Source organism: Pseudovirgaria hyperparasitica (assembly GCF_010093815.1).
Source record: "Pseudovirgaria hyperparasitica strain CBS 121739 unplaced genomic scaffold EJ05scaffold_2, whole genome shotgun sequence".
NCBI classification, from domain to species: Eukaryota; Fungi; Ascomycota; class Dothideomycetes; order Acrospermales; family Acrospermaceae; genus Pseudovirgaria; species Pseudovirgaria hyperparasitica.
In genome coordinates this window covers 1,276,744-1,294,290 of record NW_022985550.1, presented here as the reverse complement: position 1 = coordinate 1,294,290, position 17,547 = coordinate 1,276,744, and the positions used below count along the sequence as shown (strand labels likewise).

The 17,547-nt window shown below is 49.0% G+C and overlaps 8 protein-coding genes across 8 annotated transcripts; 5 read left to right on the top strand and 3 right to left on the bottom strand.

Annotated features, from left to right (window-relative positions):
• The first annotated feature begins 326 nt into the window (after positions 1 to 326).
• EJ05DRAFT_191693 (A/B/D/E cyclin) lies at positions 327 to 2,360 on the top strand. The gene is made up of 6 exons (XM_033739682.1): positions 327 to 348; positions 412 to 501; positions 593 to 1,843; positions 1,892 to 2,030; positions 2,081 to 2,288; positions 2,335 to 2,360. Exons 2-5 carry the CDS (start codon positions 493 to 495, stop codon positions 2,200 to 2,202), a joined length of 1,521 nt encoding a protein of 506 aa, XP_033604427.1. The 5' UTR covers positions 327 to 348; positions 412 to 492; the 3' UTR covers positions 2,203 to 2,288; positions 2,335 to 2,360.
• Positions 2,361 to 2,795: 435 nt separating this feature from the next.
• On the bottom strand, positions 2,796 to 3,767 carry EJ05DRAFT_191712 (HIT-like protein). Its single transcript, XM_033739683.1, has 2 exons — positions 3,260 to 3,767; positions 2,796 to 3,181 (listed from the first exon to the last, which is right to left on the bottom strand). The coding sequence occupies exons 1-2, from the start codon at positions 3,549 to 3,551 to the stop codon at positions 2,886 to 2,888; spliced, it is 588 nt and encodes a 195-aa protein (XP_033604426.1). The 5' UTR covers positions 3,552 to 3,767; the 3' UTR covers positions 2,796 to 2,885.
• Positions 3,768 to 3,984: 217 nt separating this feature from the next.
• EJ05DRAFT_460755 (endosomal peripheral membrane protein-like protein) lies at positions 3,985 to 9,538 on the bottom strand (the record flags this gene model as incomplete). The annotated part of the gene is made up of 7 exons (XM_033742619.1): positions 9,330 to 9,538; positions 9,211 to 9,277; positions 8,987 to 9,160; positions 8,733 to 8,939; positions 8,597 to 8,685; positions 6,016 to 8,544; positions 3,985 to 5,970 (listed from the first exon to the last, which is right to left on the bottom strand). The coding sequence occupies exons 1-7, from the start codon at positions 9,405 to 9,407 to the stop codon at positions 3,985 to 3,987; spliced, it is 5,130 nt and encodes a 1,709-aa protein (XP_033604425.1). The 5' UTR covers positions 9,408 to 9,538.
• A 293-nt stretch (positions 9,539 to 9,831) lies between these two features.
• Positions 9,832 to 10,465, top strand: EJ05DRAFT_434133 (UBC-like protein; the record flags this gene model as incomplete). Its single annotated transcript, XM_033741635.1, has 5 exons — positions 9,832 to 9,904; positions 9,961 to 10,040; positions 10,093 to 10,218; positions 10,270 to 10,349; positions 10,402 to 10,465. 5 exons carry the CDS (start codon positions 9,832 to 9,834, stop codon positions 10,463 to 10,465), a joined length of 423 nt encoding a protein of 140 aa, XP_033604424.1.
• Positions 10,466 to 10,920: 455 nt separating this feature from the next.
• On the top strand, positions 10,921 to 11,970 carry EJ05DRAFT_482774 (uncharacterized protein; the record flags this gene model as incomplete). Its single annotated transcript, XM_033745201.1, has 3 exons — positions 10,921 to 10,969; positions 11,016 to 11,176; positions 11,233 to 11,970. 3 exons carry the CDS (start codon positions 10,921 to 10,923, stop codon positions 11,968 to 11,970), a joined length of 948 nt encoding a protein of 315 aa, XP_033604423.1.
• Positions 11,971 to 13,633: 1,663 nt separating this feature from the next.
• EJ05DRAFT_482773 (serine/threonine-protein kinase-like protein nrc-2) lies at positions 13,634 to 15,753 on the top strand (the record flags this gene model as incomplete). The annotated part of the gene is made up of 4 exons (XM_033745200.1): positions 13,634 to 14,528; positions 14,577 to 14,876; positions 14,925 to 15,309; positions 15,363 to 15,753. The coding sequence occupies 4 exons, from the start codon at positions 13,634 to 13,636 to the stop codon at positions 15,751 to 15,753; spliced, it is 1,971 nt and encodes a 656-aa protein (XP_033604422.1).
• Positions 15,754 to 15,911: 158 nt separating this feature from the next.
• EJ05DRAFT_191475 (uncharacterized protein) lies at positions 15,912 to 16,500 on the bottom strand. The gene has a single exon (XM_033739681.1). The coding sequence runs from the start codon at positions 16,409 to 16,411 to the stop codon at positions 16,103 to 16,105; it is 309 nt and encodes a 102-aa protein (XP_033604421.1). The 5' UTR covers positions 16,412 to 16,500; the 3' UTR covers positions 15,912 to 16,102.
• An 89-nt stretch (positions 16,501 to 16,589) lies between these two features.
• EJ05DRAFT_496850 (uncharacterized protein) lies at positions 16,590 to 17,046 on the top strand (the record flags this gene model as incomplete). Its single annotated transcript, XM_033746460.1, has 2 exons — positions 16,590 to 16,733; positions 16,822 to 17,046. The coding sequence occupies 2 exons, from the start codon at positions 16,590 to 16,592 to the stop codon at positions 17,044 to 17,046; spliced, it is 369 nt and encodes a 122-aa protein (XP_033604420.1).
• Positions 17,047 to 17,547: the final 501 nt, after the last annotated feature.

Genomic DNA, 17,547 nt, shown 5'->3' with positions numbered 1-17,547 from the left:
CCGATCTAACAGTGCGCACCCAAAACAAACCAGCTCTGCACCTCGCAGCTCCTCTCTTCTACCTCGACATTTGGTCTTCCACCCATTGTTGTTTACCATTTCCTCCACCTCGAGTGCATAACATCTACTCCTCTCGTGGAGATAGATATTCAGTGCAGCTATCTGTTGTTCGCGTTTCCTCGCGTTCGATAGTGGCCATCCTCCTCGCGCATACATCACCATTGAGCATCATCAATCCGTTTTCACGATTTCATATCTCGCGTCGAGCTCGACTCACATCCTCATTGAGCATCTTGAGCAGGTACTCATAGATCTTATGTTATAGCAGGCTTATTGACCGCGTTATATGTATGTTCACTGCTGCTCTATCGCGCGTGGAATAGACTGCATACTGACTATACATTCACTTAGAACATATCAGCACCCCCACCTCACCACGGCTTCACTCAAGTTTCTGGCCCGGGACGTTGTCAGAACGTCTGACTGTTCATCATGCCTCCCGTACGTTCCCGCCACTTGTTTTGATAACATCACATACTGCTTCTTGACGCGAATTGAAAGATTGCTTCAGCATGACCTGACATTTTTCTAGGTTGCGCGTCCCCTAAAACGGGCCATAACGAACGAGAATGACGAAAATGTTGGAACAACGCGACTGACGCGTGCCAAAGCCGCGGCGCTCACTGGCAATGAAAATGAAGCCCCACCAAAGAAGGCCCTTCAGACCAAGAAGACTACCTCGAATACTCTATCGGCTGCAACTGGCGGCCAGGTTAGAAGACGTGCTGCGTTGGGCGACGTGAGCAATGTTGTCAAGGGTGATGTGGGGGAGGGTAAAGACGGCAAAGAGGTGAAGAAACCTTTGGCGAGCAAGACAGGCCTTGTATCCAAGGCAGCACAGCCCTCACGAGTCCAGAAGACAACAAAGACGACCACGTCTCGATCCATACTTCAGCCTAAAGACAAAAACAACACTGCGTCGGAACTCAAACGACCCGCCAGTGGCTCCGGCGCCACAGGTCCCGTCACGAAAAAGCGTCACACCGGGTCAAGCACCAAGTCAATTGTCGAAGAAGATTACCAGGACTCAGAAAACATTGCTCCTGAGGTGAACAGGCAGACCACGAAAACAACCGTGAAGGTTGAAATTGAGAAGCAAGTTGAGCGTGACGAAGTGAAGGTTGAGCCTCTCAAGGAATCTTCAGATGAGATGATCCTCGATCTAGACGAAGACGACAGAGAGGATCCCCTCATGGTTGCTGAATACGTTCACGAAATCTTTGACTACCTGAAAGAATTGGAGTTGAGAACATTGCCAAACGAGGACTACATGGATATGCAAGGCGAACTCGAATGGAAAATGCGAGGTATCCTCATTGACTGGTTGCTTGAGGTTCACACTCGCTTTCGTCTACTACCGGAGACTCTTTTCTTGGCTGTCAACATCATCGACCGGTTTCTCTCGGCAAAGGTCGTCCAGCTTGACCGTCTACAACTCGTTGGCGTAACGGCTATGTTTATTGCATCGAAATACGAAGAGGTCCTTTCACCCCATGTGCAGAATTTCCGGCATGTTGCTGATGACGGCTTTACTGAAGACGAGATCCTCAGTGCTGAGCGTTTCGTCCTTGCTGCTCTCAACTACGATCTTAGCTACCCAAACCCTATGAACTTTCTCCGAAGGATATCCAAGGCAGACAATTACGATATCCATACACGTACTGTCGGCAAATACCTTTTGGAGATCAGCTGTCTAGAACACAAAATGATCAAGTTTCCTCCAAGCCAGATCGCCGCTGCTTCCATGTATATGGCTCGTCTGATTCTGAACCGTGGAGAATGGGTAAGTCACTGAGTCTTATCTACTCGCGATATATGCTAAAGCCTACAGGACGCAACTATCGCTCACTATGCGGGCTACACCGCCAAAGAGATCGAGCCCGTTCTTGAGTTGATGATCCAGTACATCTCTGGCCCAGTCATTCATGAGGCATTCTTCAAGAAATATGCTAGCAAGAAATTCTACAAGGGTTCGTTGTCTATAGGTACACACTACATGATTGAATACTAACTCTTGTAGCATCTATCTTCTGCCGCAAGTGGGCTAAAGAGTTCGTCCATGAGCATGGTGACGTCGTTGATGTTGATGGCAATGCTCGTCCCGGGCTACCATCAACTGGGGACGAGGAGCCGATCTTCTAGGTCTGGCTATGTGTCCTCTGAGTGCTACGCCAAGCGTCCTTGGTGCAGCGGTACAGTTGGCGTGGCAATGCAAGCATAGGCGTGGCGTAAGACTCATTCATCGATTTACGACTAGGCGTAACGGCGTTTAAGGGCGACCGACATAATGGCTTTGTTATTTCACGTTCTACACATCACTTTCCGTTTCCCGCGTGGCCTGGATACGAACGGCAGCAACTCACCAAGAACCTCATGTCTATAGCTCAATCATTGACCACCAGCCTCGGCGGTCTACGCGCATACCATTCGTACCGCTGCAATCCCTTCATCTTCTACGCCTGTTTTTGGATCAAAGAAGCTCACGCGCAGGCACATCTTTTCTGAGACCGGTTGAGAAGTTCCGCTAGGGATTCTACCTAGGCATGATCTCAGTACTGTATTTTCTGCGTCTTTCTTCTCAGCACCTTTAGATAGACTTTGTTGCATGAGGATGGGGTACGGTGCATAGTTCCGTGGTCGCGACATGCTGGCAAGTGACTTCTCGGTATAATGAAAGGGATTCTGCGATTATTCATTGTCTCATGTTCTGTCCCGTATTGCGATATATTCGAGTGGTAACCCATTCGCATGGTCCTTTACGCATCTGGAAACAGGTGCATCATATACAGTGCATTGTCTACGACCCGAATCTCCCCTTAGCATTCTCATAACTTCCCCTTTTGCTCTGTTCTCCTCACTTCCTCTCTCAGCCTCTCTCTAATCTGCCTTGCCAACACCGTCCCGTCCTCCTCATCCAACTCTGCCCTCTGACCCCTCCCGAACATAGTCCAGCTTCTCGCCTGCATCTCTGGGACATGTGTGGACGCATTTCGCGGTATGATATGGAAATGAATATGCGGCACAATCTGCGCAGCAGCAGCACCATTATTCTGCACAATGTTATAGTCTGTGCAAGACACAGTCGCAATCAATGAAGTGCTGAGAAGGGGAAGAATGCGGCCTACATCCAGTATTAATCAAACATCACACACGCATCCACACAATTCCCAGCGATACAGTCGAGAAAGAGCTTACATACCAATTTCTCCGGCACTCGCAGCATCCAACTGCCCTACCTTCTCCACGTGCCGTCGCGTCGCCACAAGCAGGTGTCCACGTGCCATGGGCATGATGTCGAGGAAGGCGATTACCTCAGGCGCAGAGAAGACGACGAAAGCGGCGGGCGTAAGTTCGTCTGGTGAGGATGCTTCTTCCGTTGGAATGCATTGGGCAAGTGATGTGGATGTTGAGGCCGATGATGGCGGTGCAGGGTATGCGGATGCGATGCCGCAGAACGGACATGATGTTGGGTAGTGATCGTCCAGCGACATTATCGTCGCCGTTCAATCTGACTTGTCCCCTCCAGTTCTTCTTTATTTTGTTTTTCTGCCTGTAAATCTGATGCTTGTGCACTGCCCGTGACACTTACTATGTAGATGGTCTACCGGGATAGAGGGTTGATGTTGACGCATGCATTCGGCTAATGATGTGACGCGCGATTGGTTGAGTATGGTGTCACGTCTTGCGCTAGCTGTTTATGGCAGAATAGCCCGTATGAACACGCTTGCAGGGGAGCGTGTTTATCTCGCACCGCGCACGCATTGAGTGAACGTTTGCAAAGTAACACGCATGTGGGGCATCGAGAATGGTGTATTCCTACGCGACAATCGAGATCTACGCACATTCAATACGCGCGAGTGGAAGGGCGGCCGAGGCGTTTATTGCTTTTCAACGTTTTGCTATTGGCCTTCTGAGCGTGTTTGTCTACATGCCAAATCCATCACTAACAACTTCTAACAAGTCCGTCAACGCTCTTAGAATCTCCGCGTCGCGCTCTGCGACTATAATTGCCTTTGTGACGAGTGGAAATAGCCTATGTAGGTGCTTCTTGGTCGTCGAGCTTATCCCCTCAGCATCTGGAATGGCTTTGGGCTCAGACTCCAAGTCCTTCATTGCCTGTAGCACAAACAACAGTTCCTGTCGTTGGCTCTCCGGCTGGGGCATCTTTCCACGTAGCGGCTGATCTGCAATATACCGTTTTATGGGTAGCGCCGCCCGTAGGATGAGATATGGGGCTGCTGCTTGGGCTAGCTTGACGTGTTCTGCTGAGCCATCTTTCGCTGTGACAAGGGCAATGAGCTCGGAAAGACAGAAGAGGGACATCTTGGTACGAGGTGAAGGATGCGGATCGTATGTCCGTCCGAAACGAATCGTGTACAACCCTTGAAGTGGCCCTCCGTCTAGATCTGGGATCTCGCCAGCCTCCGTAGCGTGGATGAGAGAACTGCGGAAAAGACTCGAGGTGTAAGCACGGCGAGACGCCTCTAATGTCTTGCTGGAGCCGAGAGAAGGTATGATCAGCCTCTGAAGATTCTCCAGCGAAGATATGTCAAATTCCTCATCGGCCACTAGGGGTGAGGTCGGCGAAGCTGCAGCGAGATCTGCGTGAGCGATGTGCTCAGCAATAATTACAACCTTTCCCCATATGAGTCTCATGATATCCAGGTCAAGGGGAGTTTCGCGTAGATGATCAAGGATCGACTCCAGAACTGTGAGCGCGCTTTTCGTCGCTGTCTGCCATGTTGTGGATGTCTTCCCTTCCAGTTTCCATTTGTACTTCTGACTTATAGCTAAGGCGAAACTATCGAGTACCTTTGATATGGCACCTGAGGTGTAAATCTCGTCGAAAGCGACATGACGAAGGGTCACTCTCACTGATAGTTTCATCGCAGCCTTGGATAGCGCGACATATGTCGGGCCCTTCGGCGCTATTTCACCCTTTGCTTTCCTATATGGTAGCATGATGAGATCACTGTAGAGTGTGAGTAGAGCTGAAGGTACACCCGCCAACTCGGAGTCCACATTCGAGAGACATTCAATCATGCTTTTCTGCAATGATGTAGGATACTCGACATCAGAGGAATACGGGGCAGCAATAGACTGTTCGGCAAGACGCCGAAAATTCCTAAGAGCTTGGCGAACTATGTCTAAACTCAGATCAGCCGACACTAGTCGATAGACTTCTCCGAATGTCTTTGCATATGCATTATATGCTTCCTGATTGGAATCTGCCGTCTCCATGACTCTGATCTCTTCGGGGAAATTGTTTATCAAGAGGCTTGAGACAAGCTGGCTAGCTCTACTACCAATAGCATCTCTGTCATGGACCTTGGAGAGTATACTACCGATAGCTGTGTATGTCGAAGTGCTCAAGCTATGAGATCCTATGGCTAGATACCGGCGCCAAAGCCCTATGAGAACCTGCCAGATATCATCAACTGTTTCCACTTGCATAATCAAATCTAGATTGGAGGCAAAGAGATTGGATACGACAGATAAAACGACTCCAGAAGTCTCATCCCATGCTCTCATACGCTCTATGTGTAGAGTGCTGTCTGTAGCAGAAAGAGACTCTTGAATGATTAGATTTGACGTAACGAGCCTGAAAAGGACAGCATGCAGGCATAATCGCCATCCGTTCGGAAGTAACTCATCACCAGTATTTTCGAAGATCCTGAGGATCGTCTGGATGGCTCCGTTGCGTACTTCGATGCGTTGATCAATGCTGACGGCCGAAAGCTGGACCAGTACCAGCAGCCATAATGCGGATACGGAGCCATCTCTCGCTCGCTCGCTGATGAGTTGCGCGAGTTCGAGCTCGTTTGTTCTGGTAGAAGACATATCTTCCAGATCTATCTTCTGTGTCTTGTGATTTAAATTGTCTGATACATTCCAGAGGAAAGTTATGGTCTATGCGAATGAGTCTCACACTTAATGATAGTCTTTTCAACTTACAGTCAAGGACATGTTCAAATCTTGGTCTTGTGATGTGAACTTCAATATGAGCTCCAACAATACCGTCGCAACTTCGGTTGGGATGTTGATCAAGAAGTCAGAGCAGATTAGCTGGACAGAGTCGAATGCAGAGCGAGCCAGCCGTCTTGAGATCGTAGATGATGTTTGATAGACATTTGTCGGTGGCTTACGCGGACTGGATAGTTCATATCCCTCTTCAGAATCTATATGATCTTCGACCGCGACTTGAGATGATTGAGATCCAGTGTATATGAAAACACTGCGAAGGATAGCAAAGACAGAACCCCATCCCGTGGTGAGCGATTCGCCACACTGTTCCAGCATCGATCTCAGAGCTTGAAGTGCGATATCATGAATGTCCATAGTAACATCGTCGATATCGTCGGATTTGATGATATCCCGGTCTTGATACAGTGAGGATATTTGCGACAGCAGAGCATCCAAAAACGTGCTTTGCACGTGCTTGCGTACATCTAGCTCCTCAGACATTGAAAGTTTCGCCATGTCCTGCCCGATTTGACCAACAATGTCCGCACTCATTCGGCGTGCTTTTGGGGGTATGCTATGGTTCTTCGTGATCAAGTTTAGCTCCTCAACTAGAATGTCCCACCCACTTTCAGATGCACTATAATGTGTCAATCTGTGAAGATTCATCGCTGCAAGATCCCCAATTTTTCCAAGCGCAAACACATATTCTTGAGCACCAGAATCTGTATTGAGGGTAATGCCAGTCACGCTGCCTACACGTCGTGGATGACTAGGTTTTTGCCCTGGGGTAGGACCTCCTGGTAGAAAAGATCTGGGTATAGCGCGCAATTGTCGACAGAGAGCTTGGACTACCGTTATGAATGCTTCGTTGGGAAAGTCAACGGTGCTTTCAAAAAGCCTAGAAGCAGCGGCCTGCACAGCTGTAGCCTCTGTGCTAACGTCTTGTATGCTGGTCTCCGCTATATTTGGCAATGGGCCCGAACCTTGAGTAGAGCGATGATCGCGAGAGTCTCCCTTGCCGGATGAAGCTGCCAAGATGAGGTCTGCTTGCTGAAGAGTCTCAAATACGATACTCCATGCTGTCTCTAGAGTCGGTCCTAGTGCAATAGCAAGATTCAACAAGGCCCGCAAACACAAGAGATTCCGTGCATTCAACGACGGTTGAGGGGCTGAAACGTCCACTGACCCGCGTCGTACTCGATCGAAAGACAGGGAGGAAGCCTGACTAACAATGCTGTCGACGCTCAGTAATCCTCTAGTACCAATTGACATGCCACTGCCATCGCTCTGTCCGGTCTTGGGCGATATAACGCCAGCAGTGAGCACGTTTGCTGGAACCGCATTTTTGCCAAGCGTAGTTAGGAGCGCATCTCTTGGAGTAGCTAGTCTAAGCAACCCAGCGACCTGTGTGAATTTTTGGAAAGACCTAACAAGCGCCCTGTAATAGTCATTGTCCAGAGATGCGTTCAGAAAGGTTGAACACGTGGCGAGCACCGCTGGCCAGCAAGTCTCAACGAGATCTGCAATGCTCTTGACCCTTGGTAGAGCATTGTGTTTGCCCAGGGAAAGCGGGTTGACAGGGACTGTCTTTTTTCTGAAGGATTGAGTTCTTGATACTCTTCGTTTACTTTTGATACTAATGTCAGCATCATCAGCCAGGGGCGCTTCTTCGTCTACTACCCCTTGCGCTCTGCTTTTCTTTCTGCTTTTCGTCTCCATGTGGACTGTTAGCGGTAAAATGAACCTGGCCAAGCTTTCCGAGAGATTATTGATGCATGTAAGGACCAAACTGTACAGATATGTCTCTGGAAGTGGAGGTGGTTCTGCTTTATCGAGGTAATCAATGCAGGCTGTTCTGAGTGTGCTCCACTGAACGGAGATACCGGTGTTGTTTGTCGAGACTGATGGACTACCTATCATACCACCTATAGCTCCCGCCTCCATGGCAGCTTGTTCAGCATGGTCTTCTTGAGATCGCTCTGTGCTGATGTACGGAGCTGAAGACTGCTGTCCCAGTCCTATGAGTGAAGGTTTTTCAGTAGACATGCGCACGAAAGAGCTCAAGCTATCGCGGATTATGTCACTGCGACCCTCTACCTGATCGTATGTGGAATAGATAGCGACGATGAGGAATTGATCAGATAGGATACTGCGGAATAATTCCAAAGCAAGTGCCCTTTTCCAGGAAGGCATGCTCTCGTCCAGCATACGCACAACGGATATCAGGGCTTCTTCGCTTACAGTCGACAAGATGGAGAGATGCTGTCTGAGAAGGACATGCAGTATTCGAAAAGCTCTCACCGTAATCTGGAATGATAATCCTTCGTTCAAGCACCGGTAAACCAGCGGCATTACTAAAACGCAAAGGAGGTGGCCTTGCTCAGGATGAGACAAAAAAATAGAGCCATGATTTGACAGAATTGTCTCTAGGAGTTCGAGACCAGACGCTTGATTCACGACACTAAAGCGGACATATTTTGGCTGGTTACCTTCTGCAATGAGGCAAAGATCATGGAAAATCTGGGTCAATCAGCATCTGCGACAGAATGCAGGTCGATAGGACATAACCCACAGAATACGCATCGTGAGCTGCAGGACGGACTGGCATGGAGCCATCCTTTATAGGTACTGCAACGGTAGCGGGAATTTCGAGGGCCTTTTCTATCGAGTCATCAGTAACAAGTAGTAATGCAGAACTTGCCACGTACCATCTTCATCGGATACCTTGTCGAACACCGAGCTCACAAGCTGCTGGAGTGTAGCTACTGCAGTACTACTGACTGCGGGAGTTTTCACGGCTTGGAGCGAAGAGCATATGGTTAAAGTTGCTGCTAGCAATTCGCCTCTCAATTCACTTGAGTAATTTGCAAGGAGGGATGGCAATGTTTGAAGAACCTTCAGTTGGACATCCAGGCCTAACTAGTCAGCGATCAATGTGATACTGATTCAGCATAGCACATACTGAGAGAGATGCACTGCTGTAGTGCCTGGAGGACATCTCGTAAGCGCTCTTTTGGGATACCACGAGAAACGGAGAGCCTTTGCAGGCATACCGCTCCTGGGCTAGCGAATTTGGAGTTATGGGTTCCGCAGGCAATGAGAAATGGCTCTATGAACTGAGGGCGACGGACAAGATCTCTCTCGTAGTCAGCAACAGTTTATATTATGAGAAGGATCATCACAGACCAGCAGTCAACTGTTCTTCAGAGGTGACATGAAGTGACTTGAGTTCCTGTAAAGATTTTTCGGCTGCCTGGCCGTTCCCGCGTTAGTGAGTACAGCACTCTGACTACGATACTTCTCACATTTTTCAGATCAGGATTTTTCCTCTTCGCGTCTTGTATGAGGTTGGTGAGCTCCGAAGTCAGGAGTTGGGCGGTCATGCTATAGTTTTCAGAGAAAACAACAGTATGCCAGCCTTAAAGAATGATGTCTAGCTACTATACGTGGGCATAACGAGGATCAACGTTGCATACAAGGGCTGGAAAAGGAGTGCATGATTTGTTACATTCGTGATGTTTGATGGAATGCTTACGTTGCCCTTCTTGGTGCCAGAAACAACGGAGGTCCGTGCACACTCTTTCCAGTCTGAGATCGGACAGCGTCACGGTGCTTTCTCAGTTGCAGCTCTCACCGGTCACATTGCTGTTGATGATTGACGCCTTCCTCAAACTTATCATAGCAACACACTTGACAGTATCTAAAGTCGAAATCATACTCTTCTTCTGACCGGCTGTAAGTTGTGGACGGATCACGTTTTGAAACCTTCTTTGTGACTGCCCCACTATCGTCACCCCGCCATCCATAATGGCAGCAAAAGTCCCCAGGAACTTCAGGCTTCTGGAAGAGTTAGAGAAAGGCGAGAAGGGTCTTGGTGCAGGTAACAACGATAAGAATGACCCCATGCTCTAGGGTTAATCGCTTACGCGAAGTAAGAGGCCTGCTCCTATGGGCTTGATGAGAGCGACGACCTTCTGATGTCAAACTGGAATGGAACTATTCTTGGACCACCACACGTAAGATATATATTGATCCATAGCTTAGTTTACATTGACCCAAGCATGCCAGAGCGTACACGAGAACCGCATCTACAGCTTGAAAATCCACTGCGGCCCGAACTACCCTGATGTCCCTCCTGAGATTTCTTTCATCTCGAAGATCAACCTTCCCTGTGTCGACCAGCGAAATGGAAAGGTTGGATATTGTCTGCAAGAGCAAGAGTATGGAATGCTAAGAATGACACAGGTCGATCCGTCAAGATTGCCATGCCTCATACAATGGAAGCGCGAGTTCACCATGGAAACCATATTGATCGAGCTTCGAAGGTAATCAATTTATCTCTAGCCACAAGTTCCAGGGATGCTGATCAAACCATAGGTTCATGGCCCTTCCACAACACAAGAAACTACCACAACCGCCGGAAAATACCACCTACACTTGATTTACACAGTACAGTTGGGGTTGTTAGATACAAACATGATGGGTGCAGCGGGTCATGAGTACCATGAGAGTCGCAAGAATATTACACGCCTGCTGGACATGCGAAGGAAGCCTATATAAACGTGAATGGTCGAATGGACCTGTTGCATTTACGTGGTGTTTTGTGAAGATGCTTGAGAATCGCACAGACAACCATGATCAAAATCATTCTTACCAGCATGATCGGCACATTCATAGCGATTCTCGGGTCATAAATGGTACTTTGCGATGACGGAACAAACATCCAATACAAAGCGTACAGCGTCACTCAGGCATAATCCATCCATCTACGGAGTCGGAGATTGTTCGGATCACCGAGCCCTTTCCCTCTTCTTAGTCTTTCCTCAACTCCATCCATATAATCGCGTTAGCTGCCTTCCATTGCTCAAGTTGACCAGGCCATGGCGAATGCCTTCCATGCCTAGCTACATACAGTTCTGCCAGTCTGGTGAACATCGTTCAGCGGGTAAGTCGAATGCACATCCTTACCTAAGAAACTAAAGACCCTACAGTAATCGCTCTCTTTCGAGCACTTCTGAAACAATGCAGAGCGGCTCCTATTCCTGAGCTTGATCGTATCGCTTTACAACACGTCGTGCGACATGGTTTCCGAAAGAACAAGAAAGCCAACAGTAATCATCAACTGAGATATGCTTTCTTGGCTGGTTATGAGGTATGTGAATACGTACATGAGCTCTCACAGACGTACGGTCTGACCGCCACTCTCAGGGCCTCGATCGCCTCGATGCGGCCAGTTCAGGCTGCCCTGCTGCCATTGACAGCACATTACAACTTATCGAGAAAATCCACCCCAAGCTGAAGACTCCCATGCTCCAGAAACCTAAAAAAGTCAAAGATTTAGCTAAGTCTGTTCAACCGAGGGCACCCCTTCCCAAAGGCCAACAAGAACACGATGTGCGCCCACGACCCTTCGAATCTTTCAACGGCCCGCGCAATGTTCCCACCCTAGTTGCAGCCGGGTCCGATATGCTCACGTTCATTCAATTCAAAAAACCGCAGCCACCTAGTCTTTCGCGCGCAATAAGGTACCAACAATTGTACAAATTAGAGATCATCAACACGCGGATTGCGCTACGAGATTGGCATATCCCGCTCGCTGAACAAGAGGACTTATGGGAGCATAATCTACGACAAATAAGTGGGCTGCGGAGTACAGATCCTTTCGACAATATCCAATATAACAAAGTCATGCGCCATTATGATCACCTACTCGTTCAGGAACTGGCCGCATTCCATTCGAGACATATGGCGCATAGGGACAGGTTGAAGGCAATTATAGAAGAGGAATCGAGGTTGGCGAAGGAGGAGCAGGCGGCATATCCAGACATGCCGGTGAGGGTCAGAAAGGATCGGGCAAAGAGAAGGCTGATACCAGCAGAAATACACGACAGCCAGAAGATGTGGGTTCAGAGGGTGGGGAGAAGCCGAAGGATCAAGCTATTCTGATAGAAGTGCCAAGCGCCAGTAAAACCCTATGTGAAGGGGATTGTGACAGTGGCATCTATAGTATATTTAGCATCAGACCGAATCTGGTCATGCAGGCACTATTTAAATGGCCAAACGGGCGCCTGCGTCTGCTCGCATATCGTCACTCGGGTTCCTGACAGCTCTCTTGCAAATGCTCAATGGCGCATGGTGCGTGATACCTAGTCACGTCCAGTCCACATTTTGCACTGTCTGCTCAACCGACCACCCGAACCGCTGCCTAGGAATCAGTTGACTCATTCAATACCTTATGTACACGGGGTCACGATATGAAGAAACTCCTTCCTGATCCGACTTGGATCAAAGTTCGTCTCTTTGCAAGGACTGTGGGCAAACGTAGCCAATCAAATATCATGCCTGGAATCTCAAAGTTACATGTGGTGCAGACGGTCAATACAAGTACAACGTGGAGATATAGTCCAAGGTTCCGATTCCAAACCCCAGGACGCCCGCCATGGTTCCATGAATAGCCGGCAACGTGGCGGGTAACGTTCCATTATCATTAAAGAGCGGGAACATTACCAGTTACAGAACGCTCCACAGTGCCTTTAGGCCAGCCGCTGCCAGTCCTGGGTGCTGTGTCGGCATATTGTCGTCTTCTTTACAGAGGAGTGGCAGAAAAGTTTGCTCTCTCCCACTGAAGATGGGACCACTGCTGCTACCTCTATGTGATGCGGTACAAGAATATGGCGCTCGACGCCAAGACATCGAGTATAGCGCCATGCTTCCTTCCTCCAGATATTCTATCATGGTCGACAAAGGATTGAAGTGAGTGATCGGGAAGCATGGCTAGAGTGGAGCAGAGGGGACATTACTGTCAACTGATCCCAGTACCATCCACGCAGTAACTCGGTTCGATTTCCGGCGGCCTGTTTATATTAATTATTTCTGTGAACTAGAATGCAATTGCACAAGCGCCAAGTGGGATCTCAATACCTCCACCTGAGAAGGCTTCGAGCTAGGTCGGGGCTCGGAGCTCAGGGCATCAGTGAGCCTAGTCGGTCATGGCAATGCCTCACGCCAGTCATTTCTGGATGTATTATTATTATTATATGTGAGGCAAGCTGCTGCGGCAAGAAGTGAGTTGTTTTTAGTAGCGTGGCGGCGGAAGATATCCATCTAATTAGCAGCAGCTAGCGAAGCTGCTTTCAAATCATCCAACTGGCCTCCCGACCACTGCAAGCTTGTCTCCCTCGCTGCGGGGCCGCTGCTACTCCCAGCTACCTACCTACTTAGTCCCTACTAAGGTACCTATCAACCAACCTACGTACTCTCTTGCTCCAACCCTCTCAGCTTGCTTGGACTCCACCTTCGCATCCGCCGACGCAACCTCCTTCCAACTTCACTCCCATCGTAAACCCTCTACCGCTTCTCTCCTTTCAATCCCTTCGTTGTCATCTAGAGCTTTCGTTATCTTTTGCTCGACCTCGATTCCATCTGCGGGCATCAGCTAGCCACTGCTGAAGCCCATTGCCTTGCCGAGACTCCGAGACATGGCACAGTAACTGGTAGACTCTTACCGGCTTGCCAGAATCACCTTCACTGCATCTTCCCCGATTCTATCACATTCGGCTTGTGCAGCATTCAAAATAATCAACGTTCATTCTGAACGTCTCTCGCTACCATGACGCAGCTCTTCAGCTCATCGTCCGCCCAGTCAAGCGCCCATTCAGAAAAATCAGAAAAGCGCGCTTTCACTGGCCGACCGCTCTCGTCGAACAAGCAAGTCAATGGTACGAATAGTCAGGTCTCTCAAAAGATCAAGAACTTCTTTCGCATCAACAGCTCCGGCAGCCATGACACCAAGGAAAGCGTCCACTCTGCTGAAAGCACCCCAAAGTCGGAGAGCAAACTGAATTTCCGTCAATCTCGGTTCCTCCCCCATATCGGTCGGAATCGATCTGCAACTGTCGTCAGCGAAGGGAATGCCTTGGACAACGAGCTATCCCCTACTGCGAACGCCAACCCGTATTTTGCCCATCAAGGCCCTCCTGCGATACGTCATCATAATGCTGGAAGTGTTCCCCCATCTCCTCCGAGCACACCACCTCTACATTCCAATACCACAGATAGTGCCAATGGTACAAGTGATCAAGCTACCTTAGCGGGCAAAGAGGAATTGGCACGAAAATTAAGGCGAGTGGCATCTGCACCAAACGCCCAGGGTTTCTTCTCCAAAGACAACAAAGATGGAAGACCGCAGACAGCCGAGCTCGGCAAAGAGCCTCTCATTGAAGACGAGAATACAGCTGCTTTGGGTCTAATTGATAGACCCGCTACAACTTCTAATGGGCACCTTCTGCCTGTTCCACCGGGCACTGAGGGTTCTATTCCAGCGCCAGGACAGATACGAAACGCCGTCGCTTTCCGGAGGACATATAGCTCAAACTCAATCAAAGTTCGAAATGTCGAGGTCGGCCCCGCAAGCTTTGACAAAATTAAGCTCATCGGCAAAGGGGATGTAGGGAAAGTGTACTTGGTCAGAGAAAAAAAGTCTAGTAGACTGTATGCTATGAAGGGTGCGTGACTTAGGTATCAGTCCAGAGAACTCCACTAACGACTCCTAGTGTTAAGCAAGAAAGAAATGATCAAAAGGAACAAGATCAAGCGCGCCTTGGCAGAGCAGGAAATTCTGGCTACAAGCAACCATCCCTTTATCGTTACCTTGTACCACTCATTTCAATCCGAAGATCACCTCTATCTCTGCATGGAATATTGTAGTGGTGGGGAGTTCTTCCGAGCCCTTCAAACGCGACCGAATAAATGTGTCGACGAAGATGCTGCGAGGTTCTACGCTGCCGAAGTCACCGCTGCCCTTGAGTATCTCCATCTTATGGGTTTTATATACAGGGATTTGAAGCCAGAGAGTAAGTTTCGTAATTAACGTCGTGCCAAGTGGTAGCTGAGATTCATAGATATCCTTCTTCATCAATCCGGTCACATCATGTTGTCAGACTTCGATCTATCGAAACAGTCAGACCCAGGTGGCAAGCCGACCATGGTCGTTACTGGAAGGGGCGCGACATCGTCTAGTAACCTGCCAGCTATAGATACAAAGTCTTGCATTGCAAACTTCAGGACCAACTCGTTCGTCGGTACAGAAGAATATATTGCCCCAGAAGTTATTAAAGGCTGCGGGCACACAAGTGCTGTTGACTGGTGGACCTTGGGTATCTTGATCTACGAAATGCTTTACGGAACGACACCCTTCAAGGGCAAGCATCGCAACGCCACATTCTCAAATATTTTGAGAGACGATGTGCCCTTTCCAGAGAATTCCGGATCCCCCTCGATCTCAAAGTAAGTAAAACAAATAACAGTCATGACGATCACTTGCTAAATCGGAAGCTTAGTCTCTGTAAATCTCTTATCCGTAAGCTTCTGATAAAAGATGAGATGAGACGGCTTGGCTCGCGAGCTGGTGCGTCTGATGTCAAGGGCCACCCATTCTTCCGCCAAACTCAGTGGGCCCTTTTGCGGCATATGAAGCCCCCAATGATCCCTCACCAGGGCCGTGGTATTGACACGGTGAACTTTCGCAATGTCAAAGAGAGCCAAAGTGTTGATATTGGGGCTGCAAAAGTCAAGGGTGTACCCCTTGATTCCGGACTCACAACGCCCGGTGGTGAGATCAGCGATCCTTTCGAGGAATTCAATAGCGTCACCCTCCACCACGACGGGGACGACCATCACCACCACCTCACCACCCATGACTCAGACATGAATGGTACCCACGCAAGATAATAGGTGCGGATTCCTCTATCAAAAGTTCTTCCCTAGTGTCAAGGAATTGTTCGATTAGCGAAGGCTAGTGCTTTCTGTCCGCTCATTTGGATGATGTTTTGGCTGAACTACGAAGGACTATGTCAAGTCAGAGACTTCGATGTCTCTTTAGCATGTCATCTTTTATCCGGCGCATACGTGGAATTGTGGAGTTAAGTCGTACTCCCGTCTATCACATCATTTTACTCTATATGGGCGGCAGGAAGCGGCGGACCTGGAAGCATGCACATTGCTTACGTCATGACTCTTAGAAGCAGACATTGTATATTTTGTTAGCAATGAAGGAATGATCATTGGAGATTTCCCTATACTAATTGAATACCGCAGCTTGTTGGACCGGCTTTACGATGGTGGAGACCGCAATTTCATCGTGCTTATGAGCCAGTACAGCCTTGTTTAGGTATATCATATCACTGATATTTAGCCATACTGGCCATAATCGCCCCTTGCAGATGGACCTAACCTCCTCAGGCATGAAGGGCGGAGATATCTCGGCTGGAATTGTGTTGACGGGCGCGTCATCCGCTAGTCCACTCGTCAAGGGACAACGGACATAATGTATGAGCATCACAACATTGAGCGGCGCTTTTCCACGGGGTACCCATCTTACTAGTGACATAGCAACCTAAAATTTTCGACTCTTCTGCTTAGGCATCTTCAGCCCGGTTTCGTCTCATAAGCACGACGCGAGTACCTCCGTGTCCCCGCTTATATATCCGCTTCAAGGCATAACTCGAACTTCCTTTGAAAACGTCGCCTCAATTTCCAAGCTCCACGGGCCTCAAAACCCAGACACGATGACTACAACATCACAACCAGTCGATAACGCTCTCGGCGCATCCCAGACCTCCGGCACCGGTGCACAGCCTCCAGAAAGTCTCAGTCCGCTCGAGCAAGAAGTGCTCGACGAATACGCGCGTCTAGTGGGAAATCTGAATAATGTACGACTCCAAGGCAACCCCCTCTTAAATAAAAATCTGCCTCTGCCAGTTTCAAACGAGATTGCTCACTAATATTGACTGTTAAAAGCTGTCCACCCTCCTCTCCGAACTGTCCACCAACCCCTCCGCGGAAATCCTTGATGCGCTGCGCCGACTCGAGCGCAAGACCTCACTTGTATTCACGCTGCTAAAGAGCTCAGTGTACAGTATCGTGATGAATCAGCAGGCGTTCTCGGGGGCGGAGAGTGACGGTGGGTATGGGGGTGCGGTGGGGCAGATGGCGGGTTTTGGGGTTGAAGATGGGAGGCAATGAGGGCTTGGAAGAGCTTAAGATTCTGTCGACATCATAAACTGGTTGGAAAGATGCGCAACATGATGAACTGCAACATATCATCAGGGCAGCACAACCTCTCCGTCTTCGTACCGAGCACGGGTATATTGTCACGCGCAGCACGCACCGAAGTAAGACACGCTGCCTCCTTGCGTCTTTACACCGTATCACACGTCGAACTATGCATCCACCCTATTCGATCTCAGGTGTCCATTGGGCCGAACACACGCCAGGCTCAATGCGGCGGCAACGAAGGCACCGCGCAGTAGGAGTCCACGACAAATACACGCCGAACATCAACCTTAATAGCGACATAGCCGGCAAATCATCACGGTCACTCCCGATAGAGCTACCAATAACTCGCATCCCACAAGAGAAAGCAATTTGTACCTTGCGAGAAGATACTCGCCGTTCAGACTAGTAGTCGAGGTATATTTTTAATTTTACCCGATCTATACACATCATGGTTGACAAGAGCTAGGT